The sequence below is a fragment of the Anguilla anguilla genome, chromosome 17, assembly GCF_013347855.1.
Source record: "Anguilla anguilla isolate fAngAng1 chromosome 17, fAngAng1.pri, whole genome shotgun sequence".
In the NCBI taxonomy this organism is placed as follows: Eukaryota; Metazoa; Chordata; class Actinopteri; order Anguilliformes; family Anguillidae; genus Anguilla; species Anguilla anguilla.
The window spans coordinates 18,156,746-18,181,349 of record NC_049217.1 but is presented as its reverse complement, the minus strand read 5'-3'; the positions used below and the strand labels follow the sequence as shown (position 1 = coordinate 18,181,349).

At 42.9% G+C, this 24,604-nt stretch overlaps 1 protein-coding gene across 5 annotated transcripts in view; it reads right to left on the bottom strand.

The window, feature by feature from the left end:
* Positions 1 to 14,274, bottom strand: part of LOC118216379 (ETS translocation variant 4-like) — a 35,623-nt gene extending 21,349 nt beyond the window's left edge. For 2 of the 5 annotated variants that reach the window (XM_035397465.1, XM_035397467.1), the window contains exons 1-4: positions 13,807 to 13,995; positions 13,048 to 13,138; positions 12,773 to 12,820; positions 2,494 to 2,547 (exon numbers count right to left, since the gene is read on the bottom strand). In XM_035397465.1, the coding sequence (XP_035253356.1) occupies positions 2,494 to 2,547; positions 12,773 to 12,820; positions 13,048 to 13,138; positions 13,807 to 13,851 (238 nt within the window). In that variant the 5' untranslated portion in view covers positions 13,852 to 13,995. Of the gene's footprint in view, positions 1 to 2,493; positions 2,548 to 12,772; positions 12,821 to 13,047; positions 13,139 to 13,621; positions 13,656 to 13,806; positions 13,996 to 14,035 lie in introns of those variants that run through there. The other 3 variants (XM_035397469.1, XM_035397466.1, XM_035397468.1) reach the window with 3 other exon arrangements.
* Between the last annotated feature and the right edge of the window lie 10,330 nt (positions 14,275 to 24,604).

Below are 24,604 nucleotides of genomic sequence, written 5' to 3'. Positions count from 1 at the left end.
AAGAGTAAAGCCACCGTGTCGTATTGCACTGACAGGCAGACACAGGGACAAGACAAGACAGTGAGAGGTAGAAGGACATAGAGAATGTTAAAATGTTCATGTATTCCTGTGTGAATTAGAAACAAATCAGAGAACCAGAGTTTTGCAGTCTGGACAACAGGGCTGTTTTAAGTGCCCCCCCCCCCCCCCCCCTGTGCAGCCTGACCCTTTCCGGTGGGCCAAGGAAGACTTCAGGTTCATGGTGGAAAGAAAACCCTGAAGATGTAACAAAGAACTCCAAATCCCTTTGAGGGATTAGCGGCTGCACTGCTGATTAAGCTCTGAAATTCTATTCTATCTCAAGTGGAAAAAAATGCATTTTTGCCGAACCAAATGGTGTCATCTACCATAAGAGTGCATTTTCTTAAAAAGAGAACATCAAGCGTTAGGTCCTGGGGAAACTTGAATAACACAGCCTGCTCGTTAGCAACGCTGAACGCAAACAAGCAGCCGCACTGGGAAAAAAGGAAATGGGCCTAGATGAGTTTGCCAGACATAGAGGTATTGCACAACAAGTGACCCCCCCCCCCCCCCCCACAAACTGACATTCCTGAGTGTTCAGCTGCTCTCCTTCCCCTCTTCTCCCTCCCCCTCCCCATACAGACCATGGAGAGCCAGCTAAGTCTCCGCTCCGACCATCTGATATTGCCCCAAGCACTCCATGTTGGTTTGGCCAAACGAGGATTGAAGGTTTCATTAGAAGACCTGTGTACAGGCCTGGGCCTCCAAAGTTCTGACTCACCTGCTCTGTTGTCTTAGAAAGAAGCATACAAAACGTTCAGCTGCTTAAGGGGTGGAGATGGTCCCACTGATGGCGTGCTTGGGTTCACTGTCATTTCTAAAAAACCTCTTTGGTAACATGGGTCCCTTTTAAGGGCGAAATTCTTTTTCTTTTTTGGATTGAGAGTTGCCAGTTTCCTGTCTGTGTTTAGGAAAATGAAGCCTTATGAGGACTAGGAGAATGTTCGGCCCCCTTAACGGAACATACTTTTCCTGCGATTTGTGTATCTTGGAGCTTGATCCAGAATCACATGCTCCAGTTTGGGTTGCTTGGAAAATTTTCAGTGCTGTCCTTGAAAGGAGGAACCAAATTCTACGTATAGACCAGGATAAAATGTTTAAAGAATGTGGACATGGGGAACCACATGTTTGTGGATTTGTATAAGGGACAAACGGATGTTTAAAGGTTTCGGCTGGTGGAGATAAAATGGATGATCTCCTCCAGAGCCTGAGCAGTTGGGCCGGCCTGGCTAACGTATGAATCAATCAGAGCCCTGCTCCACAGAGTGAGGCAGAAGGGACTGTCAACAAATTGCCACTTAAATTGCGCATTACCCACACGAGTCCAGCCGATGAATGGGCAGGATGTGTCAGAGTGAATGGGAGTCCGTTAGACAGGGTTAAGTGAGTCTGACCTCTTCCCCCCTCCCATGCCCTGGAGCTCATCTCCACTTCCTCTCCTTGTCACACGCCAGACGGGAACAATGCCTTTAAGGGCACATCGGTCAATGTCGCCCCGTGGAGAAGTTGCTTCGCGTCCAAATGTTTGCACAGGGAGCTGCGGTGGGGTTAAATCTGTACGCTCCCTGGCTGAGATTCAGGAGCTGGAAGAATGCCGCACTTGAGGAGCAATTAAGGTTTGACTGACAGGCACTTGTCTTCCTTCAGGATTGGTGCTTTGACTTTTGACTCCCTTTTCCATGGGAATATTTGACACAAAAAGGCAGCAGTGGACGATGTCACCAAGAGCTCCTCTAATAGGCTGACTGAGAACCGTTGGGCTGGCTTTGAGATGATAGTTATCTTTAGCAAATCCTTCATTTGTTTATTGATTGTGGAGCCATGAATTGGTTTTGACCAGGCTTTGTGTGTGAAGTGAACCAGAACAGCCCTCCTCCTTGTCTATTAACAGACAGACTGGACTACAGTACAAGGTGCACAGCAAAAGTCTGGAGTTTGTGCATACAGTGCACACACCCCGCCAGTGCCCAGTCAACAACCAAAGTTGTTGACTTTTAACAAAAACAGGAAACCATTTCAAAAGCAGCCCTTGTTATTGCACTGTGCTAGAATTTTCCTTTTCATTTGCCCAACTTCCCCCACCCCCCTCAAGCACACACATCAGAGACAAAGGTGGCTCTTTCAATCACACACTCTTGAATTGCCTTTCACCGGCTTCCTGTGCTGTTACGTGGAGGTTTCTTTCCTTCAAACACATGCAAATTGATGGGAAGGAACAATGTCCAGGCATTTGAGAGGAATCCTTAAACTCTGAGCACGCATATTATGTATGTGCCTTTGAAAAAGGATTTCTCTTCAGGAGATATTTCTGTTGAGAATAAAAGTGGCAGGGCAGCTTGTGGCTAAGCGCCCCACATGATTTCACGCGCAAACACATGCACACCCGTGGACACACGTGCACGCTCGCACGCAAATGGCAGGCGCTCTACTCACAGTTTTCTGAATGGAAGTCTGGGACAAACTGCTCGTCGCTGTCGGGAACCTGAGCTGAAATGGGGGAAAAAAGGATAAAAAGTAAAGTCAGTATCCAGAACCATCTGCTGGCATAGACACTCATATATAGTCTTTTTGGGCCTCAACCATCCCTTGGCCACATAATTCAGCTATTAAGTGGTGGGTGTGATTTATGTTGGAGAACTTTGGGGCCACCAAAACTCTAGTCAGTATCCCCAGCTGGGCAAATAGCCCAATTAACACTGGGAGATCAGGTTTATCCTCCTAGCCCCGGAATTCATACGATAGCGCGCCGCATGCTAATGCCAAGGCAGTTGGGTTTCAGCGGCTCTGCAGGTCCAGAGAAAGACACTTAATTAGCAGGATTCCCAGCTAGCCGATTCGATGCTCAGATGCCGTTTCCCTTTGATGTCTCGAGTGAATTACCGACCCGGTCAGGGAGGCTTCCGGCAGCTTCTGGCTGCCCCCTCGGCGTGCCGAGGTGGGGTCACTGCGCCAGCGCGGCGTCTCGCCACCATTTTGCCGAAAGCGAGAGCAGCAGTGCACGCCGCTGCCAATCGCACGCCGAAATCCGTACGTCCGCCACGCTAACATTCTCTGATTTTTGGGCTCTCCTGTCCGAGCCCTCTCTTCAGATACGCTGAAATTATCGCATTAGGAGGTTACCGCCAGCGAGAAAGTGCTCTATTAGCCACTAGCTCAGGGGCGAAGGGCCTCAGAGGACTCTGGTTTTCATTCCACAAACAGATTTGATTACGCGATAGGAATAATTGCCTGGATGAGAACATTACTTCCTTTTACATTCCAGGTGTTGATTAACTGCTGATTGAAGGGCATCTCTAAAACCTACAGAATAGTGGGATACTGTGACATACAGGCCCTCAGGTTGTGGTTTCCCATTTTTTGTAATCCTTCCTGAGACTGAAAATGATATCACACGGTACCCATTTATGAAGATTGATCATTGCCACTTTTTCCGAAAGAACTGTGTTCATTTAAATGTGTTCCCAATGTGACCTAGTGCATCATGTAGCCAGTGAATAGCCATCTGACTTGCACTTTAATCTGGCACGCACCATTTCACAAAAGCTCCAGCCACACCTGACCTAATTTCTCCATTCCCTGTTCCTGACCATTAATAAGCCGCAGCAGTGCTGGATGGAGAACCCGACCGGTCTCTGAGCTTGCAAATGGCCGTGCGGGGGTCCTGCTTCTCGCTCTGTGTTTATCAGTGAAACACAAGTTCATGAGCACTGCAGTGATCTCCTGGTTGAGCAGCTCTTTCCTTTGTACAGATGATCGATATTATAGGGGGGAGGGGGGATCAGAGGAAGGGGGGGGGGGGAGGGGTGGCTTTGTGGTTTCTACAGTCTCCATCACGCATGGCTCCGCCCCTTTGTAGCAAAAATAAAAAGTAAAAAAAAAATTCCTGGGTGGGGCCTGTTTCAGATCTTGGTGTGTGGGATACCGCTCACCCTTTCAAGGCACAGATTAAGTCTTCGGTTCTGAGAGATGCAGGGCTTGATCAGCAGTGGAATGTAAGTCATCCAGCCCTGCTTTACCAGGGAACCAGGGATGGGTCATTAATAGTATAATTAATAGATTAATTAGTGTGGTTCTGGGGGTGCTAGACATACTCGGGCGGAACACTGGTGGAAAGGGCGGGGCAGGGATAGAACTAGAGCTCATTACACTTGAACTTTTAACCTTCCTCTGCCCTGACAGCACAGACATTCAGTTTAATCTCCGCTGCCACCCAGGCTTACTGTACAAAACAATTCACAGGCCACGCCTCCAAAGTGTGCTCTTCCAAGAACTGCATTTTTTCAGCTGGCGTAATGAAAAAAAAAAAGGAACATGACACATACCGCTGAAACATCAAGATTCACACTGATGCCATTGAAGAAAACAACGAGGGCCCAAACAAACAGAAAATCTAATCGACTCCAATCACAATACAAATGGATCACCTATTTTGAGGCCTATGATGAGCACTAATTTGGGAAGAGGGGGGAGGGGAACTGGGAGGAACAGAATGAGAGAGAGTGTGTGTGTACGGCTGTGGCAGAGAAGAGCTAGTTCAGGTATATCGGAGTGAAAGAATGGGGGTGAGTATTCTGCAAGGCTGATAATCATTTCAGTGCAGAATAGAGTAAACAATCAGAGCCTGCCCCCACCCCCACTCCCACTTCCTCTTTTTGCATTTCCGCTACAAACACTTGGGGAAGCAGCTGCATATGGACATGGTTTTACCACTGCAGAGCACACACACACTCATGCACACACGCACATTCACACAGGGTACACACTCACACACACACACACAGTGCGCACATATTTGCAGACAGAATGCATACACACACACCCATGCTTATTCATTCACAGCCAAACACGTCTGGCGTATCGTACTCCAAACACACGCACCTTCCCTTTGATGCAGCCCTGTTATGATGCCAACAGTGGGCAGAAATATTGCTCTTTGCTTTTCTCCCTAACACCCGAATGTTTGCCTGGCACAAATCCTGGACTACAAAGGTGCCCTGAAAGAATCTAGTCTGTCTGTTCATGTGGGGAACACCCTTGTTATTGATTCAAAGCTGATCAGTTTCAATCTCACTTTTCTTCCTTTATAATTCACTTTTTAAAGAATTTTTTTTTTTTTTTTTTTTTTTTAAATCTCTATTCATTTGTCACAGTGGAAATCCATTTTTACAGAAAATTTCTGAATTTGCTTGCTTATATTCAACGAATACTCTACCCACACGTACATATAAAAAAAACCATTTGGGTTGCCATAGCAGATGGACGTTCTCATAGCCTGCCTCCGTTGTCAGATACAAAGCCAGAGATCGTTCTGTTAGAATAGTTAGGAAAGTTTGAAAATCAGAGATTAAAACCCCTTCCATTTCCCAAAATTGGAAATAAAACCAATGACATTTTTTCAAGATGGGCAAAAAAAATTTCAGTAGTCTGAAGTCGCCATCCTTCACAATTGTTTTTTTTTTTTTAAGTATGTTAATTATTGTTTTTTCTGCAGTACACATGTATTCGTTTGCACTTCCTAACACCTGTTTACTGTAATTACGCACACTGCCTGGGTGAAGAAACTTCCCCACCGAGATAAAAACAGCAAACACTTCACGTCGTTCGCTCAGCCATTCTCTGTCAGACGAACGTCTTTCCAGTTCTGCAGCTAGCTAGAACTTTTCCAAGAACACTGGGGAACAATCCAGTTACGTTCTCACTTTGTCATGAAGTAATGTTGTGGTGAAAACATTCCCCCAAACAACCGTCTTAAAACCATATTTATTGTTCCAAACAAGTTCTGTTAGTCACAGAAAAACATTCCAGGTATGTCGCATAGAAACTGGTAGTGTCCCCAGATGGTTATCATTTAGCCAACTGAACAAGTTATGTTATTTTTCTAAAGGGGAATGGCTGAACAGAACATTCTAAGGCTGTTCCAACGACATCAGAGAGGTCCTCTACGATATGCTGACCATCAGTGTTGTGCTGTCATGTCGTTGTGGTCTCTGTACTTGAGTATATCCAAAGCAACAAAGACTAGCCGATCTGCATAGAGCAGACTACCCACTGTTTTCTCAGACTTCTGGCCCTGGTCGAGGTTTGGTGCACATTTGGGTCACGCTGACTTTGTGAAGTCTTAGTCAAATGAATGAGATCAAACCGGACCATGGATGTTTTACTCTGCTAGTGCTCAAACTTCTGCTTCAGAGTTCCAGAGGAAGAGGGTTTCCCTTCCCATCTCCTGAGTTTGAGCGCACGGGCAGGGGCTGAAGAAGAAAGCCAATCACACGAGGGCTCTGTCAGCCGCGGCCTCCGACGCCACACTCCCACAGCGCCTCGGCCTCATGTGCGCGGCGCAGTCGCTCAGATACCGAACTCGAAAACGCCGCCCCTCGAGGGAGCACGGGTTCTGTAACGCTGGGCCTTTCGTCCTCAGAGCCGTACTCTACCACAGAGAACCAAGTGTTTTAGCATCACCGCCGTCCGCCTGTTCCAGGCCGAACCAGATGTTCAGTACAACGTAAACACTTCAAACATTTCGGCTGTCACAGACGCAGGGCTGGGGGTTGACTCACTGAGCCGTTTGGGTCTTCTAAAAGAATCAAAGGCGTTGCTGCTTTTGTTAACTTTTAATCCTTAAAGATACAAATGATGTATAAAGGAACAAAAAATAAGCAACACTGAGATGCTAAATTCATCATTGAACACTGAGCCCAAACGTCATTATGCTTTGATTGAAATGTTCCCCAAGTTATTCGCTGATCATTAGCCTCGCCCACCATGTCTTGATCGCAGCGCTTAATGCGATTTGGCCAGTGAGATGATGTGTGCTGTTTTTGTGTCAAGCTCCAGATATAATAGCCACCTCAGGGCTAATCTGGCTAATTTGCCTTATTCATATAAATGGTATCTTATTTGCTTAGCAGACACATATATCCAGAGCAACTTAGACACAGCTTATATTCGAACATAATGTATAATATGTAAGAACGTACAGCCAGCCACATTTTTACATGTATTATGACTGTTATTACTGCAGTTTTGCTGAAGGATCCAGCAGCAGCAGCAGCCCACAGAGGGACTGGGAATCTGCGGTCTCACCCTTGAAGCAGTCCCCCATACTGCTCTCCAGAGCACCCTCAGCCCAGCCCGTTTCTGGGGAAAACCCGAAACTGACCCTGGATCAGGGAGTCGTTGCAGTGATTTATCGACGCCCCTGCTGTGTGCTTATTGGGCGCAGATGGGGGGGAGGGGCGGGACCTGAGCCCAGCTTAAAGGCCTTGCTTCTGGCCGGCCCTGATCTGCATCCCTGGCGTGCCCCCTGAAACCTAAAATCTGACCATGGGGGGCGCTGCGATACGCCAGGACAGGGGCCTAAGCTTGTGGCGCAGGGTGACCCAAACGCTTTTGGACGTCTCCGAGGTTCACCCGCCTAGTTACCCCTACCGATACACCCCTCAGCGGACAGGTCTGGAGGGGGTGGCCTCTCCCATAGAAACTGGGTCAAGTGGAAGAGGTTATTTATGATCCGCCCTTCCTTTAACTCGCCCCCTTTTTTTTCTTTTTTTTTTTTTTTCTTTTTTTTTTAACAGATTGGAGCTTTTGGTTCTCGTCATTCCATCGGAGTTTATAAACGGGCCAGAGGATGTTACTGGTCCTCTTTAAAGCCTGAGATGGAAGTTCAGAGAAATGGAATATCATTCGCAGAACGGCCGGTGTGTGCACAACCCTTTTTCTGATGCAGTGTCCGTTGCTGATGTGCCTTGTGAATCTCAGGTCAATTCACGTGTCGGTGTAATATCATTTTCATTGCACTAGACTTCCAAAAAAAAAGATTAAATTTCAGTGCTATTTTTACCCGTAACGAAATTGAATCATTTTGTCACGAGTCATTGAGGCATTGATGATATTTTTATCCTGAAATGGTGATTTTGAAATTGTGATCCAATTTAAATGGATTAGCTGCTGGAGGATTACAGACGACTCTCGTTTGTCTTGTGGTATTTTTAAAATGTAATCAAACCTTTGAAAGGCATACCAATATGGCAGAATAGCCCTCATAAGGACTGTTGCATTTTCCCTGCTGGTGAACCGTGGATTATATTCCATGGCAACCCTTACTGCTACTGCTAGTACTGTCCCCTCACAGGTCCCCATAAGAACTCCTCAGCACTTCCCCAGAATGCATTGCAAACAGCAAGTCTTCACGGTCCTCACGGACTGCCCGATGCCTGTGACATCACACTCCCCCGTAAGTGTTGCCCGACTCTCAACCTGAACACACTCTTTTGTCTGGTGGCTGTCAGGATTTTAATTTAGCTCTAAGGCTGACAAGCAGTAGACAATTTGGAGGCAAGAGTTCTCTAAATTTGAATTCAGTTTGTCTTGCTCCATGGAAACACTGAACCTTATTTTTTCCTTATTCCTGTGCAGATTTGTTATGCTGCTTTCTAAAATGCGGTTCTCATGTTTTGGAAACACCATGACCTTCGTTTCGCAAGAGTTTTCACAGTTTGCCCTGAGGGACAGGTTAAAGCCGGGGCAGCCTAATGAGAATCAATCCAGCGTTTTTGAGGTGCCACATCTTTCAAAGCAATAAATCACAGCCGCTAGTTTCAACACGCCTGAAACGGGGCACATCCGATTGGTTTTAGGGAGATATTAATGACAGTCTGGGACTCTGCGCGCCCTGTGCTGGCTGACTGGGACTTAACCCCTGCGCTCAATCCCGGCCGTCTGCGTGCGTTTGCGGGCGGATTCCAGCAGCGATGTCTCCAGGGCAGCGAGGCTCAAGACAGTGCAAGACGCTTGTTTTTCTGTGTGTGGGTGGGTGTTTTCTGTGTGTGTGTGTGTGTGTGTGTCTGGTTTTTTTTTGTTGTTTTGTGTGTGCATATTTGTGTGTGTGTGTGTGTATGTTTGTGTGTGTGTGTGTGTGCGCGCACGCGCGCACGCGTGTGTGAGTTCGTGTGTGTGTTTCCTTCATTTTTTTGGTGTATGCCCAGATTTTTTATTTTTTTTGTAGGGGGATATCCTGGGTGGAGCTCATTCATACAAAAGTGAACATGATGAGACAGGCTCCACAGCCCATTCAGAACCTTCTTGTCCTCAAAAAAAAAAAAAAAAAAACCAGGAGGATGGGCGGGGGGGGGGGGGGGGGGGGGGGGTGGATTCAGCCCTCATATTTTCACTGTTTGTTTGTGGCGGGCCTCCAGAGTTGTTCTGTTTACACCGCCAGTGAATCATACATCCCGCGATCGCCCAGTGACATGATCGTTAATTAAAGCGTCCGGAAACAGGGAGCGGGTTCCCAGGGCATTCACAACCCCGCTCAGCCCAGCGGTTATTTTCATCTCCCTTCAAAGATTAGCGCCATTTATGAACTGTATTCCGGGGCACAGTCGAGAGAGACGGGGCGCTGCGTTCACTCTGTTTGTGTGTGTGTGTGTGTGTGAGAGAGAGAGTGTGTGTGTGAGTGTGTGTGTGTGTGTGTGTGTGTTTGTGTGTGTGAGAGTGTGTGAGTGTGCGGGTGTGAGTGAGTGAGTGAGTTTGTGAGTGTGTGTGTGTGTGTGTGTGTGTGTGTGTGTGTATGAGTGCATGTGTGTGCGTGTGTGTGCCCCAAAGATTCAGTTGTGGCAGAATCTGTGACATTTGTTTCTTTTTGGTTGGCAATGTTATTTTGGTCTGGTCAGTTTATAGTTTATAGTTTATATTTGTTTCAGGGCATTTAACTAGAGAACATTACACATTAGAAAATTATAGTTTATAATGAACAAAAGGTGAAAATTTCCCATTGACGTTAATCGGTGAGTTTGTTATGCCTAACTAAACACTTTCTCATGATCTCATCAAATAGTAATAGACTTTCCCCCCAGGACACTTAAAATTTATGTTAGCCTCCATTAGATGTAGAGATCAAATGATGACTAAAAGGTAAATTATGCGTAATATTCCAGAGACATTTATAGGTTTCCTTTAAAAGGGAATTTTACAATGTATGTTCACAGAAACCTTCCTCCACATTTGAACTGAATTGGTTTCACTGACTGCAGCCATTCTATGACCACTGGCTTGCGTCTCACAACCTGACACCGTTCTCTGACGTATAACAAAGGATAAAGACACAGAAACCAAAATCAAATTGCTTAGGCCATAAATGAGAACTGGGCCCTTTCTCCTTAAACTGTATGGAAGCTCTCCTAAAGGGCCAATTTCACACCGGTGCTTGAACATGACTGGGCCTGTGTTTTAATGCGGCTTCTACCCCGGCATTTCCTATTCCCTCAGTCATTAAGCAAGCTTTCACCTACGTCTGTTTGAGATAGCAGCTACAGACTGAAGGTGGTCACACACACACACACACACACACCAAGTGGATTACCCACTATTTTTTACCATTGGTAAACGGATGAACGGATTTTCACACATGTCATAGGGGTAAAAACAGCCAGGCCATAGATTTCCTAAAAAACAGCATGTATGGAACATGTGGAACCGCAGATGTCTCTCGGTTACGGGCGGCGTCTGCGGCCGTTCTGACGCAGCGCGTCGCCAGCGCTCACCACAACTGCGCAGCTCTTCGCATCGCCAAGCGGTACTCCATTCACAAACATAGCTCTGAGAACCACACGCATCACAGATCACAAAACAGGAAGAGGCGCTTTTGATTTCTGTTTCTCCAGGTGATTCAGCTCTCTTTGAGGATTTAAAGAGGATCCCGTGATGTTCTTTGAAGCACAACTAAAAGCTTTACCCAGACAAACTCCGGGAATAATAGGCTTTGCTCTACGTGGAGGGCCATTTCAAGGATTGCAGACTATGTTATTACACCTGAACCTCATGCAATTTATTTTCCTTAATGGTAATTTGAAGATTTATCACCATTATTAAATTGTAGCCCTATAAATTGCTGCATTTCTTTGATAATTACAGTTCTTATGGCTGGATGTTTTGGTACTCCTAGTCCAATGCTTGAGTGACTTACAGAAAATATCAGAGAAGACAATAATTCATCATGCAGCCTGTCCCAGCCTAATTATTCCATGGGGGTGCTCTTGGGATCTTGTTTGCTTTCCCATTCAGAACAATGCCTAGTGCTTCAACGTTCAGGCTCCAATATCAACATAGTCCTTAAATGTACTGCCACAAGTTGTACTTCTCCAAATCCCAAAGAACTATCTACCAGACTGAGAAAGAATTCACATTTGTTCCTAGATAAGCAAATGACATGACTACAAAGTTATGCCAGAGTTGCAATTTGAATGTACCCTGTATACCAACGTACAACCGCACAACCATGTACATGTTGCCAGAATACTTTCCTAACATTTGTAAAATTTGAAAAAAGAACAGATATTGTTTGTGCATGAAGCATTTGCCTTTTTCCCCATCCTTTCTCATTATTCATTTTATATCACATAAGGCATGGTTCACATAGACCAGCTCTGTTCCTCCATACCAAAACCAATTATCTGCTTAATTTGACTTGGAAAATGCTTTAATTATACTACATCCTAGTTTTATATGGATTAGAGTTGGCTTGGTCATACGGCCATTTTGTGTATTAACAAATATGCACTGAAGTGCCCTAATTTTCCATAAACGATCAGTTTGCTAACCTTCACATTCTGCACCAACACTCTCATTACCTACTAATATTACACTTGTGGTTAGTGAGCATTTGGGCAAAACCACATGCTGAATTGCATAAGCTCCCTTGCATGTCTGGCATACATTTTGTCTTGGCCACCTATATGGGTGCTAGTTTCAAATAAAATGAATCATTACCTTGTTTCAAAGTGTGAAGTTCAGCACTTTTCATTGGTGAGGCACACATGGACACCAAAGCAGAACTAGCATTAACAGCCAAAATCAGTGACCATCCGAAATACGATCACTATTACACCGTATTTTCATTGTGAAGTCCTGATGTCATCTACAGCAGGGCAGGGATCACAAACATGTAGTCCAGTTTGAGACACAGCTGTTAGGAGCAGTGTCTAGAGATTTGAACCAGCAAATCCTGCCAGGCCCATTGTACTTTTGATCACACTATTCCTCTCTGAATAGTTTCCGTAAATAACCTGCCTTTTAATGGGTAATAAGTTGAATGCAAGTTATTTAATTCATCCGGGATGGCGAATTTGCTGTGCTAATTAGAAAACTGCAGTGTTAATACCACTTGGTCTGTCACAGTCCCAGCTGGACAGTGGGTTTGCAAGCAGCAGCACAGACCCAAATCTCACTGACGGGCGGTGCCGGAAATGCTGACCTTTCCTCCCTAATACATTTCCCCAGGGTGGAGTCCTATCTAGTCCCAGGGCTAAGTGGCATGAAAACCCCAGGCCTTTAATATATTATGTGGAAATACATATCAAATATTAGCATAATACTGGGTTGGGCTTGTCCCTGTTACTGTAGTTTGAAGCTATTTTGGAATCTTTGGTCGGGATGACTGTGCCATATTATTGGTCAGTTGTCTCAGACATACTTGTCGTTTTCCATAACGGACTGTAAAGTCACATTTTTCGAAGATTTCCTTAAGTCAGAGTCATTATAGTAGTTCTTGTTCAGATTATCATAATTATCTTCTTCATCACAAACATTGACAGCCACATCGGATTTGCTATTTATTTAGATGATTCACTCATTAAAAGCTACCTTTTTGAAGACGTGCGTCAATGAGTGTAAATACATGCACTGAGCAAGCACAAGTAATTAAGCGCAGCCTCACCTTCTGTAAGCCACGTCTCCTGAAGTTGGCTTAAATCCTGAAAGAGATCTGGATGGGGAGAAAGAAAGAATCAAATGAATATTACTTGGGCGCGAGATCAAAGTCCACTCCGAGTAGGCTACAACAGAGGCCCGGGCCCCGGTCTGAGCGCTGGCGCAGCTCATTTACGGTGCACACGTCGAGGGTAGGCTGTTTGTTGAACCGCCGTTCATATTTGAGACTGTCGGGCCCACACTTTTGAACTCTCTCAATAGCACGAACGGTCGCTGCCTTACCTTCAGATTCCTGAGGGGGTAATTCCGTGTCCATGTATTTCCTTTTTGTCGCCATCAATAGTCTATTTAGGGGCCCATTTCCTTGCGATTTCTACACACACACAAAACAAACAAACAAACAAAAAAAAAAAAAACAGTGTGTTAAATATCGGAAATATATTATTTATACACTGCAAAATTACTGAAATTTAAGTTCATATTTACAACGTCATCAATTCCGAGTTTATTGTACAGTTATCTATTACAAGCATTATCGATCGTCTCTACAGAATACGCTGAATATGTACATTTGATTTACTGTATAAATAAGACTCAGGCAAGCATCACTTTTAGATAGACTTCTGTCTTATCATGTCGGCTAAACCTATATTTTTGAGTGTCAGTGTAAACTGTCTCAGTTCAAATATGGTTGTAAATCAAAGTGATACTTGCGCACTCCATGCACTGTAGCGACAACATATGCGCTTACAGTTTTAGTTCATACTGTTGCTAGTTATCGCAGATCATACAGATGCAAATATATGTCGGCTATTCAAGTAAATTCGAGATATAAAAGATAACTCGGGATATCTACCTTGTTTAGACAGTCTTGTGAGCCTATTGGAGAGCTTGTGAAAAACAAAACAGAAAATAGTTTGGATGATCGCAGCAGCGGTCGCTCCAAATATGCCCCGTGCAACGACAATCGCCATAAAAGCGGATGATACACGAGTTAAAAGAAACCAATATCAGAATTAAAATATGTTTGAGTTTACTTACGTTTGCTAAAGTATAAGGCACTTGCTGGTCCAAATATCCATCCATTTTATAATTCCGGACGTTAGCCGTTTGTGGTCATTTAGGCTGAATTGCATGAAATCCAGGCAGCCTGGACAGGGGAGAGAGCGGAGCAACACAGAGGCAGCAGTTGTGAATGGAAGGCGAGAAAGCTGCATGCATAATGAGCTCCATTCACAAAAAATGCAGAGAAGGCATGGCGAGTGATTACCCAGTGGGCGTCTGTCCCCATTTGCTGCTTGACTGTATTTTGTGTTTCCAGAGAGACTGTGCGCAGAAACGTATACCAGTATAAACGTTTTCCTGCTTGTTTGTGCGCATTCGATTTACACTCTGCACGCCGTAAAGGTTGCTTTCACTATCAGAAAAAAAGAACAATAATAGTTTACGTTATTTTTAAATTCTGACTCATACAGGCTCCAGCAGCCTCTGTAGAATATTAGCTGTCATTAGATATGGTTTAGTGCGACCTTTTTTCTTGTTTTGCACTCCACACAATTCTAAAAACGTCTTGCAAGCCTAAGTCCCCATCACAAAATGGAAACTAGCTTCTCCATAAAATCAACACAAATTCTATTGAAACTATTGAATTCTATTGAAATTAAATACTTGGGGAAAGCAAGAGGTGTGGAGAGATTCTGATCGTACCCAGGGGAACAAAATAGGCTATGCAAGTTCCTACTCGGTGCAAAGAGTTCTAGAATTATTTTGAAATCCACCTAAGGAAATGAATATCACTGTTTCTCCATACGCTTTATGTCCTAACTTGTGCACTAGATCTGAACTGTTCTACATTTAGATAATACTGTCCGTATAAATCCTTTCCAGACCTAAGTGTTGATTTGGAGAGGACCTGTTTTTCTTGCTTTTAGACAGTTGTTTGCCCAGGGGAGCTTATGATTGGCGAATTTCCTCTTTCAAGAGCTCGAATTTCTGCCTTTGTTTTAATGAATGACCTGACTTTGTGAATGAAATCTCAGCTCGCCCTTGCCAACCAATCGTTTTCAAGACATTAAGGGACCATAGCAACCGTGGGTGGAGCTGGAATATCTGAGACCAATCAGAGGTTGGGACCCCCAGAGCCCTTCTCAAAGTTTTTCCAGTTGTTTTTCATTCACAAAAAGTGAAAAACCTTCATTCATAAAAACTTGGAACGAACTACGAAAACCCCAGTTTGGACGTTCTGTTTATTACATTAAACAGAGTTTGGCTGTCGCTAGTAATAATTTACTTTGAGCTGAAGCTCAATACAAGCGAGCCAATTTAGTTCCTTTGGAAAAGTAATGCACATCTAGGTTATATAACTAAATAATTATATATGTATCGTCATTGGTAGATGTCAGCGCCCTAACATCTGACATGGTGTTCACTTCTAAAACACAAATAATAAATTAAGAAAGCAAGATGGATACATTGTCTAGTGTGGGATTTCAACTTTTGATTGTTCCGTTGCCACAATCATTTCGCATCAACTGCCGTTTTACGAGGTTATCTACTTCGATTTGTACTGTACACTGTGAGCATTTAGCAGACTATTAATACCGACCATACTTTTGTGAGCGTATCGTCATAGCGCTTTTTAAGAGCTTCATTTGTTTGCAGTGGCGTAACTTTAATTATCACAAAGTTCCCTTTAGACTTTTAAAGGGAGGGGAACGTATTTAATGGCATTTTCCATTATAACTATTAAGCAAAGTCTTTCTAGATTTTTTTTATATGACGTTAACGGACATTTCTGTATTAACATCCCACTCTAGCTATAACATTATATTCGATATACAGCGTTGTTGTTCTCATATGGTGGTAAAACTTTAATCATAGTTCATTTTAGAAACTGCAGCAGCAACAATCATACAATGCATGAAACGCGTAACAGTGGATACAACTTTAATACAATTATATGTTTATAGAAAGATAAAACTGTAGGATAGAAAGAGGAAAAATAGCCAAGCGCGCTGTCCATTTGAGGCACTTAGAACAAGCTCTCTGCAAAACAGGCTTTCTCTCTGGGGTATTGTAATCCAAACCCGGCGCATACATGGCGCTTGGCAAGCCCTCGCGAGACAGGATCTGCAGCACGATGAAGGTTTGTGGACAGTGAAGCAGTGTGACTTCTTAAAACCACATGTGTACAAATCTGCACAAAATTATAGATATTTTAGACTGAATGTAACGAGTTTACATATGCGTAGTCATACATACGCGTTGCGTAAGTTTGGGGCTCATTTGAAAAAAGAAAAGATTAAACCAACCTAAAGTTACGGACTTTAATGTCATGTTCTGTGCATAGAGTTGGTGTATGGTGTATCCATGAAAATTCTATATTGTTACTGAACAGGGTAAGAGCTGGGTGAATTGGATTTAACTTGTGTTTTGACGAACTGTTTGTGTATGCTTGCCGACGGTACCCTCGGGACAGAAACGCTTGCAAATCCATCGAATAAAACATTTGGGCTCGCCCAATTCTGCCCTTTCCTTGTTGAAATTTGAATACGTGCACCGAAGAGTGCGAGTATCGAGTACAACTGCATGTGCTTTTTCTGCTGTCGGTACTGGAATGCATTCCTATTCAGCCTGTGGCCAATTAATAAACCGCTTCCTGTCGGGGTGTCTTTTTTTCATGGAGAAACTAAAGGCATTCGTCATATTTCTCGTTGTGGGATGAGTATTATTGATCGAGAACTCTTTATAAATGGAATTAATCCTTGAATGGCCTACAGATGACGATTAATCGACGCACGCACGCACGCACGCCTGCACCCACCACACGGCACGGGCTGCCACGGCAATAAACCCAACTGTCTGCATGTCAGTCATTCTCATAATCTGTCTACAGTGAATCGTTATACCGGGGTTATCCTGATAGGTACTTTTGCAATACATTCCACTTATCTCTGCTCGGTTGCGACGAGGTTGTGTTCATCAGCTTACTTTTAATGGAAAAAGGAAACAAAGCAGCAGAAACTAACAGACGCTTTCACGGGACTTAAAAAGCCCTTTCTGTTGATAGATTTCTTACCTTCTGATAGGGGTGGGGCTTGGATTAACTGATAGCTCTTACATATTCACTCATGTCGTTACTAAAACGGTACATTAGGCATCCATACTGACAGTCCATGGCCTGTCTGCTAGCTTTCATTTTGAAGGCCATGATTTCCTCTGGTGTGGATCTTGTTTTTTTTCGCCCATCATTTCCAGTCGGTACTGTACAAGCACCCCATGGCCAAAGTCTAACAACATTATTGAATTATTTGTTTACCTGGCAGGGACACTTTCCCAGCACCGCATCAAGTATTCGCTATTTTACAACAATCTGGTGCCTATTAAGATGGCTGGATTTCTACTGGAGCAAATCAGAGTACAAATAGAGTATAATGATATCAGCGCTGGTTTACACCCACAGCCCCCTGGTACAATGTCCAAGACCCCAAATGGCTGATTTGTTTTGTGTGATAAAGTCTGAGCAGGAATTGTCCATTTGTTTGTATAGCACTTTTTTTTTAAAAAGAACTGTCACAAAGACACTTTACAGTATAACAGAAGGAAAACTGGACAAAAATGAGGCTTTATTTGTCAGTTGTGGGCATTGTCTGCACTGTAGTTTTGACTTTAAACCCAGTTCTGTATCTGACATGCACAATGTGTATGCATTGTGTTTATTTTGGAGCGTTTTAAATCGCCCCGGTAACAGCCATTTGCTAAGTAAGTACAGCCATATTGCTGATCAGAGTGGCAGCCTGCTGCATCGCTTGCTTTGATTGCATCAGATCATCTGCTTTTGTTCCAAGTGGTGAGTTTGTCTATAAAGAGTTTCAGTCTGGAAAGCTACCAATTGCTTTCTAAAAAGCTTTTACAGTACTTAGTCCCATGGCAACACATACTCTGCATTAGAGGAAATCAATGCGAGGTGATAGGGTGGCGGGAGGGAGTGGGGGGTTGACTCCATTTGTTGGATCTCAGGGTGGATTTGTCTGTTCCACAGGCCTGCCCTTTCACCCAGTACTCTGCATGTCAGCCTAAAGAGTGCCCAACTGCCCGGAGTGGCTTAAGAGCTGGGGGCAGTTGTTGGGGGTCTGAAATCTGTTGGTTTTGAGGTAAGGAGGCGGGGAGAGGGTTGAGGAGCACTCCTCAATGAATAAATATTACACTGATTATATGTGTACAGTGCCATTTCTAGCAACAGTGAGTGTTTCCAAATTGATAAATCACCCTGTTCTGTTGATTACTGTCATAACTTTTGGTACCTTTGCATGTTGACCAGTTCTTTTGAAGGCAAATAACAGCTTTGGATATGTGCAGCTATGGCATGCAGTATGTATAGAAATAGAGCTATGCTGTTTTGGCAGTGGTTTCTGTTGTCAGATTTTGCTGCCTGCTCAGTCTGATTATGACTTTGGTAGCCCCTGGCTTCTTTGAGCGGACAGGGGTTGGATGTTATTTTGTGTTGTGGTTGGTTCATGGGATATGGGGTATGGCTCAAGCCTCAGCTTTAATTAATTTCCTATTGAGGGTACATAGGTCAGCCATGTGTGTGAAATTAGCTGCCAACCCTCTCTCTCTCTCTCTCTCTCTCTCTCTCTCTCTCTCTCTCTCTCTCTCTCTCTCTCTCTCTCTCTCTCTCTCTCTCTCTCTCTCTCTCTCTCTCTCTCTCTCTCTCTCTCTCTCTCTCTCTCTCTTTCTTTCTTTCTTTCTTTCCTTCTCCCACCCATCCCCATCCCTCCCTTTGAAATTAATACTGGTCAAACAGAGATAAGTCAGGAGTGACAGATTAAGTGGCAAGCCGTAATACCATCATTAGTGCCTGCTCATAATACAGTCATCAGTGCTTGCTTTAGCCCATGCGGTCGACTGTCTGCGATGAGAGGGAATAGGGTTTTATCATACAGCTGGGAGTCAATCACAGAAAGAAGCTTTCGGTCAAGGCAGTAAAAATATATACTCCCCTTGAAGCATGGCGAAAAGGGCTGTTCTTTAGTCAGGTGGTTTGTAAGTGATTCCTATGGCTAAGAGGAGCAGTGTGTAGACTTTAGTTTTTAGTTAAAACACTTACATTCAGAGGACAAACACGATTGATAAACAGAAGGGTTATCTTTGCTACCAGTTGTCATTCATATCTCATATGGTTGTAGTTCCCTCAGCTACATTTTGTAGCATGATGATCATGTCTTCATGTCCCCCAGCCACACAACCATTGAGTGTTAGAATGAAAATTATTATACTGTTGAATTGACTCCCTACAGTGTGTTTCTGAACACTGGTTATTCTTGAATGAGCTCGTAAAAATAGCACATGGTCTGCGGAGAAACTGATGTTTACAAACAAAGAAGCTGTTCAAGAAGCTTTTTAATGTAAAAGGCAGACAAGGTTAGGAGTTTGTTACCAAGTAGAGAATGGCACAGTTATGTGCTAAGATCAAGGCAGAGGTTAATGCTTTTGGCCTGTCCCAAATCAACTTTTGTTTTAAAAAATACTCTTTGGGTTCAGTGTGCATTCTGTGTGGAAAATCTCAAAATGCAGCAGAAGAGAGCTGTTTTTATAAAATTTAAAAAAAATAAAAATGAACCAGAAGGTATGACCAGCTTCTTTCCTTTGACAGATTCACAAGCTCACTCTCTCTTATGAATATGGAGACGGGGGGGGGGGGGGTTTGGACTGGGAGGCGTCGGGCGAAGGTGTCAGTGTTTGAGATTTTGCCGTCACGACTCCTGTAGCACTGCAGTGACAGGGTGAGTGATTTATGGCCCCCTGGCTTTGGGCCTTGACGTCTACCGTCAGGCTGCCAGTTGGCTGCAGGCTAGTGCCACACCACAGTAAATTATCCCTCCTCCCCCTGGGAATGTTTGGCACTGCGGGCTATGCTCTGGCTTAGGCAAGGCCCATGCTTGGGGCCTGAGCTGCAGGCCTGTCTGGTCGAAGATGGTGCCCGTATAACTGCAGCGCGTTAATCTTTTCCGGGGGGGGGGGGGGGGGGGGGGGGGTGAGGATGGGAAGGAGGCAACAGTGCTGGCTTCTGCGAGGGAGACTGTGAGAGAGGGACGGCCATCTTTGACCAGTGTTGAAGTGCGTTGCTTCGCTTGGCTGCGGAAAAAGCAAAAGTCCTGGGGTTCTCGTATGCGTTAGGCCTCAGGAGGTTAATGCTATCCAGCAGCATAGCCAGGTTCCTGTTTGACAGGTGTTCATTCGATAGCCGTGGAGAGATGGTACTGTACACAGCTGAGATGAGAAAGAGTCCTGGTTTCTCTAAAAGGGGAGGAGGCTGGAGAATATTTTCTTATAGCTAGACGTACTTTTGAAAGTTATTTTGTCATGAGGACATTTTTTTCCAGCAAGGGGATAGATTTCACATGAAGCCATCATGTGAAACCTGACAGTTATTACTCTGTAATTATCAAGAAAAAGACTTCAGTGATTTAATTCTGATTCAAAAACATCTTTTTATTTTTAATGACTAACGAAACGTTTCATGGTTTTTCCTGATTTCAAGTGTACTTTCCACTTCTTGGGCATCCTTTTTGTCTACTACTACCATGTCCACAGTTTATAGTATGTTGCTGATTTATTTGCTTATTTTTTGTAATTATATTGCATTTATTAAGTGGGTCATATACTAAAAGCATATAAATTAATTGAAATGCGTATCGTTAATTGAGAATTGGAGCAATGAATTTTGAGACGTCTTTCTGAGGACAGTGGTTCAGCTCAGGCCTTCACCCTGAGCCTCCCGTACAGTACTGAATTATAAAGCAAGGCGGGATTAGCCTTCACCCTGAGCCTCCCGTACAGTACTGAATTATAAAGCAAGGCGGGATTAGCCTTCACCCCGAGCCTCCCGTACAGTACTGAATTATAAAGCAAGGCGGGATTAGCCTTCACCCTGAGCCTCCCGTACAGTACTGAATTATAAAGCAAGGCGGGATTAAAAGCGGACTGCTGTGAATTGTGCTGAGTCACTGTGCATCCCACCGATCAGGCCATTGTAACGGAGCTGCTGGAGCGAGCGGTGCGTGTCTTTACAGGAGGGGCGTGGTTTTTTTTTGGGGGGGGGGGGAGGTGCACACAGCTGAGGGACAGACGTCCCTACATGGCCGGGGAGCTAGAACTGGAACTCGGTGAACTGGAGCGGCCGTAACTGGAGCACAAGGCCCAAAATCCCCCTACTCATTTCCTCAAGTCTCGCTCACAGCTAAGGTGAATTATTCAAGCGTTCGCAGGCTCCGTAACGAGTCTGTGCGCTCGGCGAAGACCCCTTTCTCTGAGGTCATTGGGTTAATTGACTTCCGGGAGGGCGGCGTATGTCTTTGGTGAGAACAGGCATGTTTTTTGCGAACAGCGTTTTTGCCTGTTCGTCTTCGGAAAGGTGTGAAAACCCGCAAGCGCAATGGGGGCTGGTGACCTCGCTGCATTCAGCTGTTACGCAGGAAGTGCTCCACAGGGTTAGGGCATGGATGATGCACTTGAGAGCAGACATATAAACCCCAACTGCTTCAGATAATATCCAGCCCAATTAATGGGGAAACGTAAGGAAATAATGGAAGCTGAGCAAGCCCACACTGAAGATGACTGTCTGCTCAGCTAATAAATAATATAAGCCAGTCACATGATAGGGTTTCAGAACTTAAATCTGCCTGGTCCCTCTTTGGTACTTTCTGCTTTGGAGCAGAGCCCAAAAGAACCCAATGAAGTATTTTTCATCATTATTTTTTGGAGGACTTGGGGGAAAATATCTAATATGTGGAGTGCTGTCTCTGTTAAGAGGGTTGGGTTCCCTTTCACTTCTTTACCCCACTTGCCTTACCCCGTCGGCCCAACGCGGCAACGCGAAGCTCAGCCGGATAAGTTTTGGCAGGGAGGCTTCCAGCCAAAGACCGCTGTCTGGGCATTCTCAGACAGAGGCACGTGGCGCCGGCCACATCAAACCGCTCTGACTCGCTAATGACGCTAAAAGTATGGGGCTGGGCTCAGACAACAAAGGCGGTAACAGGAAGGTGAAGAATTCAAACGCGCTCTGCCACTTTCCTGAGGGAGGTGGGAGTGGGAGTGAGGTGGGGGGGGCACTTGCCTGTGGGTGATGTATGATGGATCCTCCGCCTTAGCTCTAACTCAATGTCAAGTCAGGTAATGCGAATTTCCCTAAACACATGTTTGCGATGTGACACTTGTTGCCCATTGAATACCTAGCAGCGGTGATGGCGGAAGATGTGATTTGGAGGCACTGGCTTTTGACTTTGCCTGCTACCCGCAACCTGTCCACTACTGAGTGAGGCCTCCCATGATCCCAGCCTCCATGCACACTGGTGGCTGGGCTCCAACTCAGCTCAAATCCATAATTGAATTGTTTTTCCCACTGAAACACTCTAAAAACATTTTTTTTAACATGTGTGTTTGTCTCTCCTTTGTGATCTTTCAGTTTGTCTTGTTCCCCTTCAGGCCTAATTGATGTGGACTGGAGTCACCTGAGCCCCCGAGTTTAAAAGACTGGGATGCACAGGCCTTGGGAGTTGCTTTATTTAGCATTTCTGGTGTTTTTTTCTCTCTTCCTTCATAGCATGTGTCAGCAAGTCCATGTCCTTTTTCTTATATTTTTAGTTTTGAATACACATACTTGAATACACAGAACAATAAACCCACAACCCTATTGTTTAAATAAACAACCATTTATTTGCATGTTGATGTGTGCTTGTGTTTTTATGTTGTCATCATACAGGGAGTGGTGGTAACAATCATCATTAGAAAACACATTTCTATTCAGGTATATTCAATAAATGTTTGTTTACTTTACGTTAACACATGGTTATTCATTCATTTTACCATTGTTGTAAAATAAACATGATTTCCTATCCATTTATGCCAAAAATGGCATGTTGGTTTGTATCCATTCTTTTAAAAATTTGTATCAATTTTTTTCCCTCTCTTTGTAAATGTTTGAAAATACATAGGAAATTATGTTTAAGTAACAGACATGGTGATATTAGAAGATTAAAATGTTCATAATGAAATTTGTGTAGAAAAATGTTTTTCACTGGAGTATTGCAAAATACATAAGTCTTATGTCCATTGAGTGTACAAAATGAAAAATAAATTTAATTGCCTTGTTTTAATAAAATTGTGTAGGAAATTATTTGTATGTAGCAAGCATGGGGAAAATAATAAAAATTTGTTTTCAGAAAAATGAAAAATGTATTTCTGCAGAAAATCTCAAAATAAATAAGACTATAGGCTTATGTCCATATAGACAAAATGGGAAAAAAAAATCAAATTTCCTTGTTTTAATAATATTGCAGTGGCAATTACGTTAATGCATACATTAGACTATGATCTTATGTCCAAAGAATGGACAAAACGGTTGAACATTTTAAAATATTTGTTTTATACAAATGTAGACTACAGAAAATTATGTTTATGCAACTACCATGGATAATTAATGCTTAACATTTTGTTAAAACAAGGCCATTTAATTTTTATTGCCTTATTTGTTCACTTCATGGGCATAAGCCTTGTATATTTTGAGATTTTCTGCAGAAAAACATTTTTCATAATACATTTCTGAAAATAACTTTTTATTCATTATTTTCCACACGCATGTTATATACACATAATTTCCTATGCATTTTTATTAAAACAAGGCAATTAATTTTTTTTCCTTCAATCCATGGACATAGGACTATAGTCTTATGTATTTTGTGATATTCCAGTGAAAAGCATATTCATTTATAAATTTATTTATTTATAAAAACATATATTTGAACATTTTAATCCATTAATATGACCACGTCTGTTACTTAGACATAATTTCCTATGCATTTTTATTAAAACAAGGCCATTTAATAGTTTTTTATTTTTTATTTTTTGCATTTTGTCCACTTTAAGGGCCTATAGTCTTATGTATTTAGAGATTTTCTGCAGAAATACGTTTTTCGTAATAAATTTCTGAAAATACATTTTTATTCATTATTTGTCCCCTGCTTGTTACATGAACATAATTTCCTATACATTTATATTAAAACAAGGCCATTATTATTATTTTTTTGCATTTTGTCCACTTTATGGGCATAAGCCTATAGTCTTATGTATTTTGAGATTTTCTGCAGAAATTCATTTTTTTGTAATAAATTTCTGGAAATAAATTTTTATTCACTATTTTCCCCATGCATGTTATATACATGTAATTTCCTATGCATTTTTATTATAACAAGGAAATTATTATTATTATTTCATTTTTTCCAATCCATGGACATAAGCCTATAGTCTTATGTATTTTGCAATATTCCAGTGAAAAACATTTTCCTCCACAAATTTCATTATGAACATTTTAATCCATTAATATCACCATGACTGTTACTTAAACATAATTTCCTATGCATTTTTATTAAAACAAGGCTATTTAAATTTTTTTGCATTTTGTCCACTTCATGGACATAAGCCTATAGTCTTATGTATTTAGAAATTTTCTGCAGAAATACGTTTTTCGTAATAAATTTCTGAAAATACATTTTTATTCATTATTTGTCCCCTGCTTGTTACATGAACATAATTTCCTATACATTTATATTAAAACAAGGCCATTATTATTATTTTTTAGCATTTTGTCCACTTTATGGGCATAAGCCTATAGTCTTATGTATTTTGAGATTTTCTGCAGAAATTAATTTTTTTGTAATACATTTCTGGAAATAAATTTTTATTCACTATTTTCCCCATGCATGTTATATACACGTAATTTCCTATGCATTTTTATTATAACAAGGAAATTATTATTATTTTTTCATTTTTTCCAATCCAT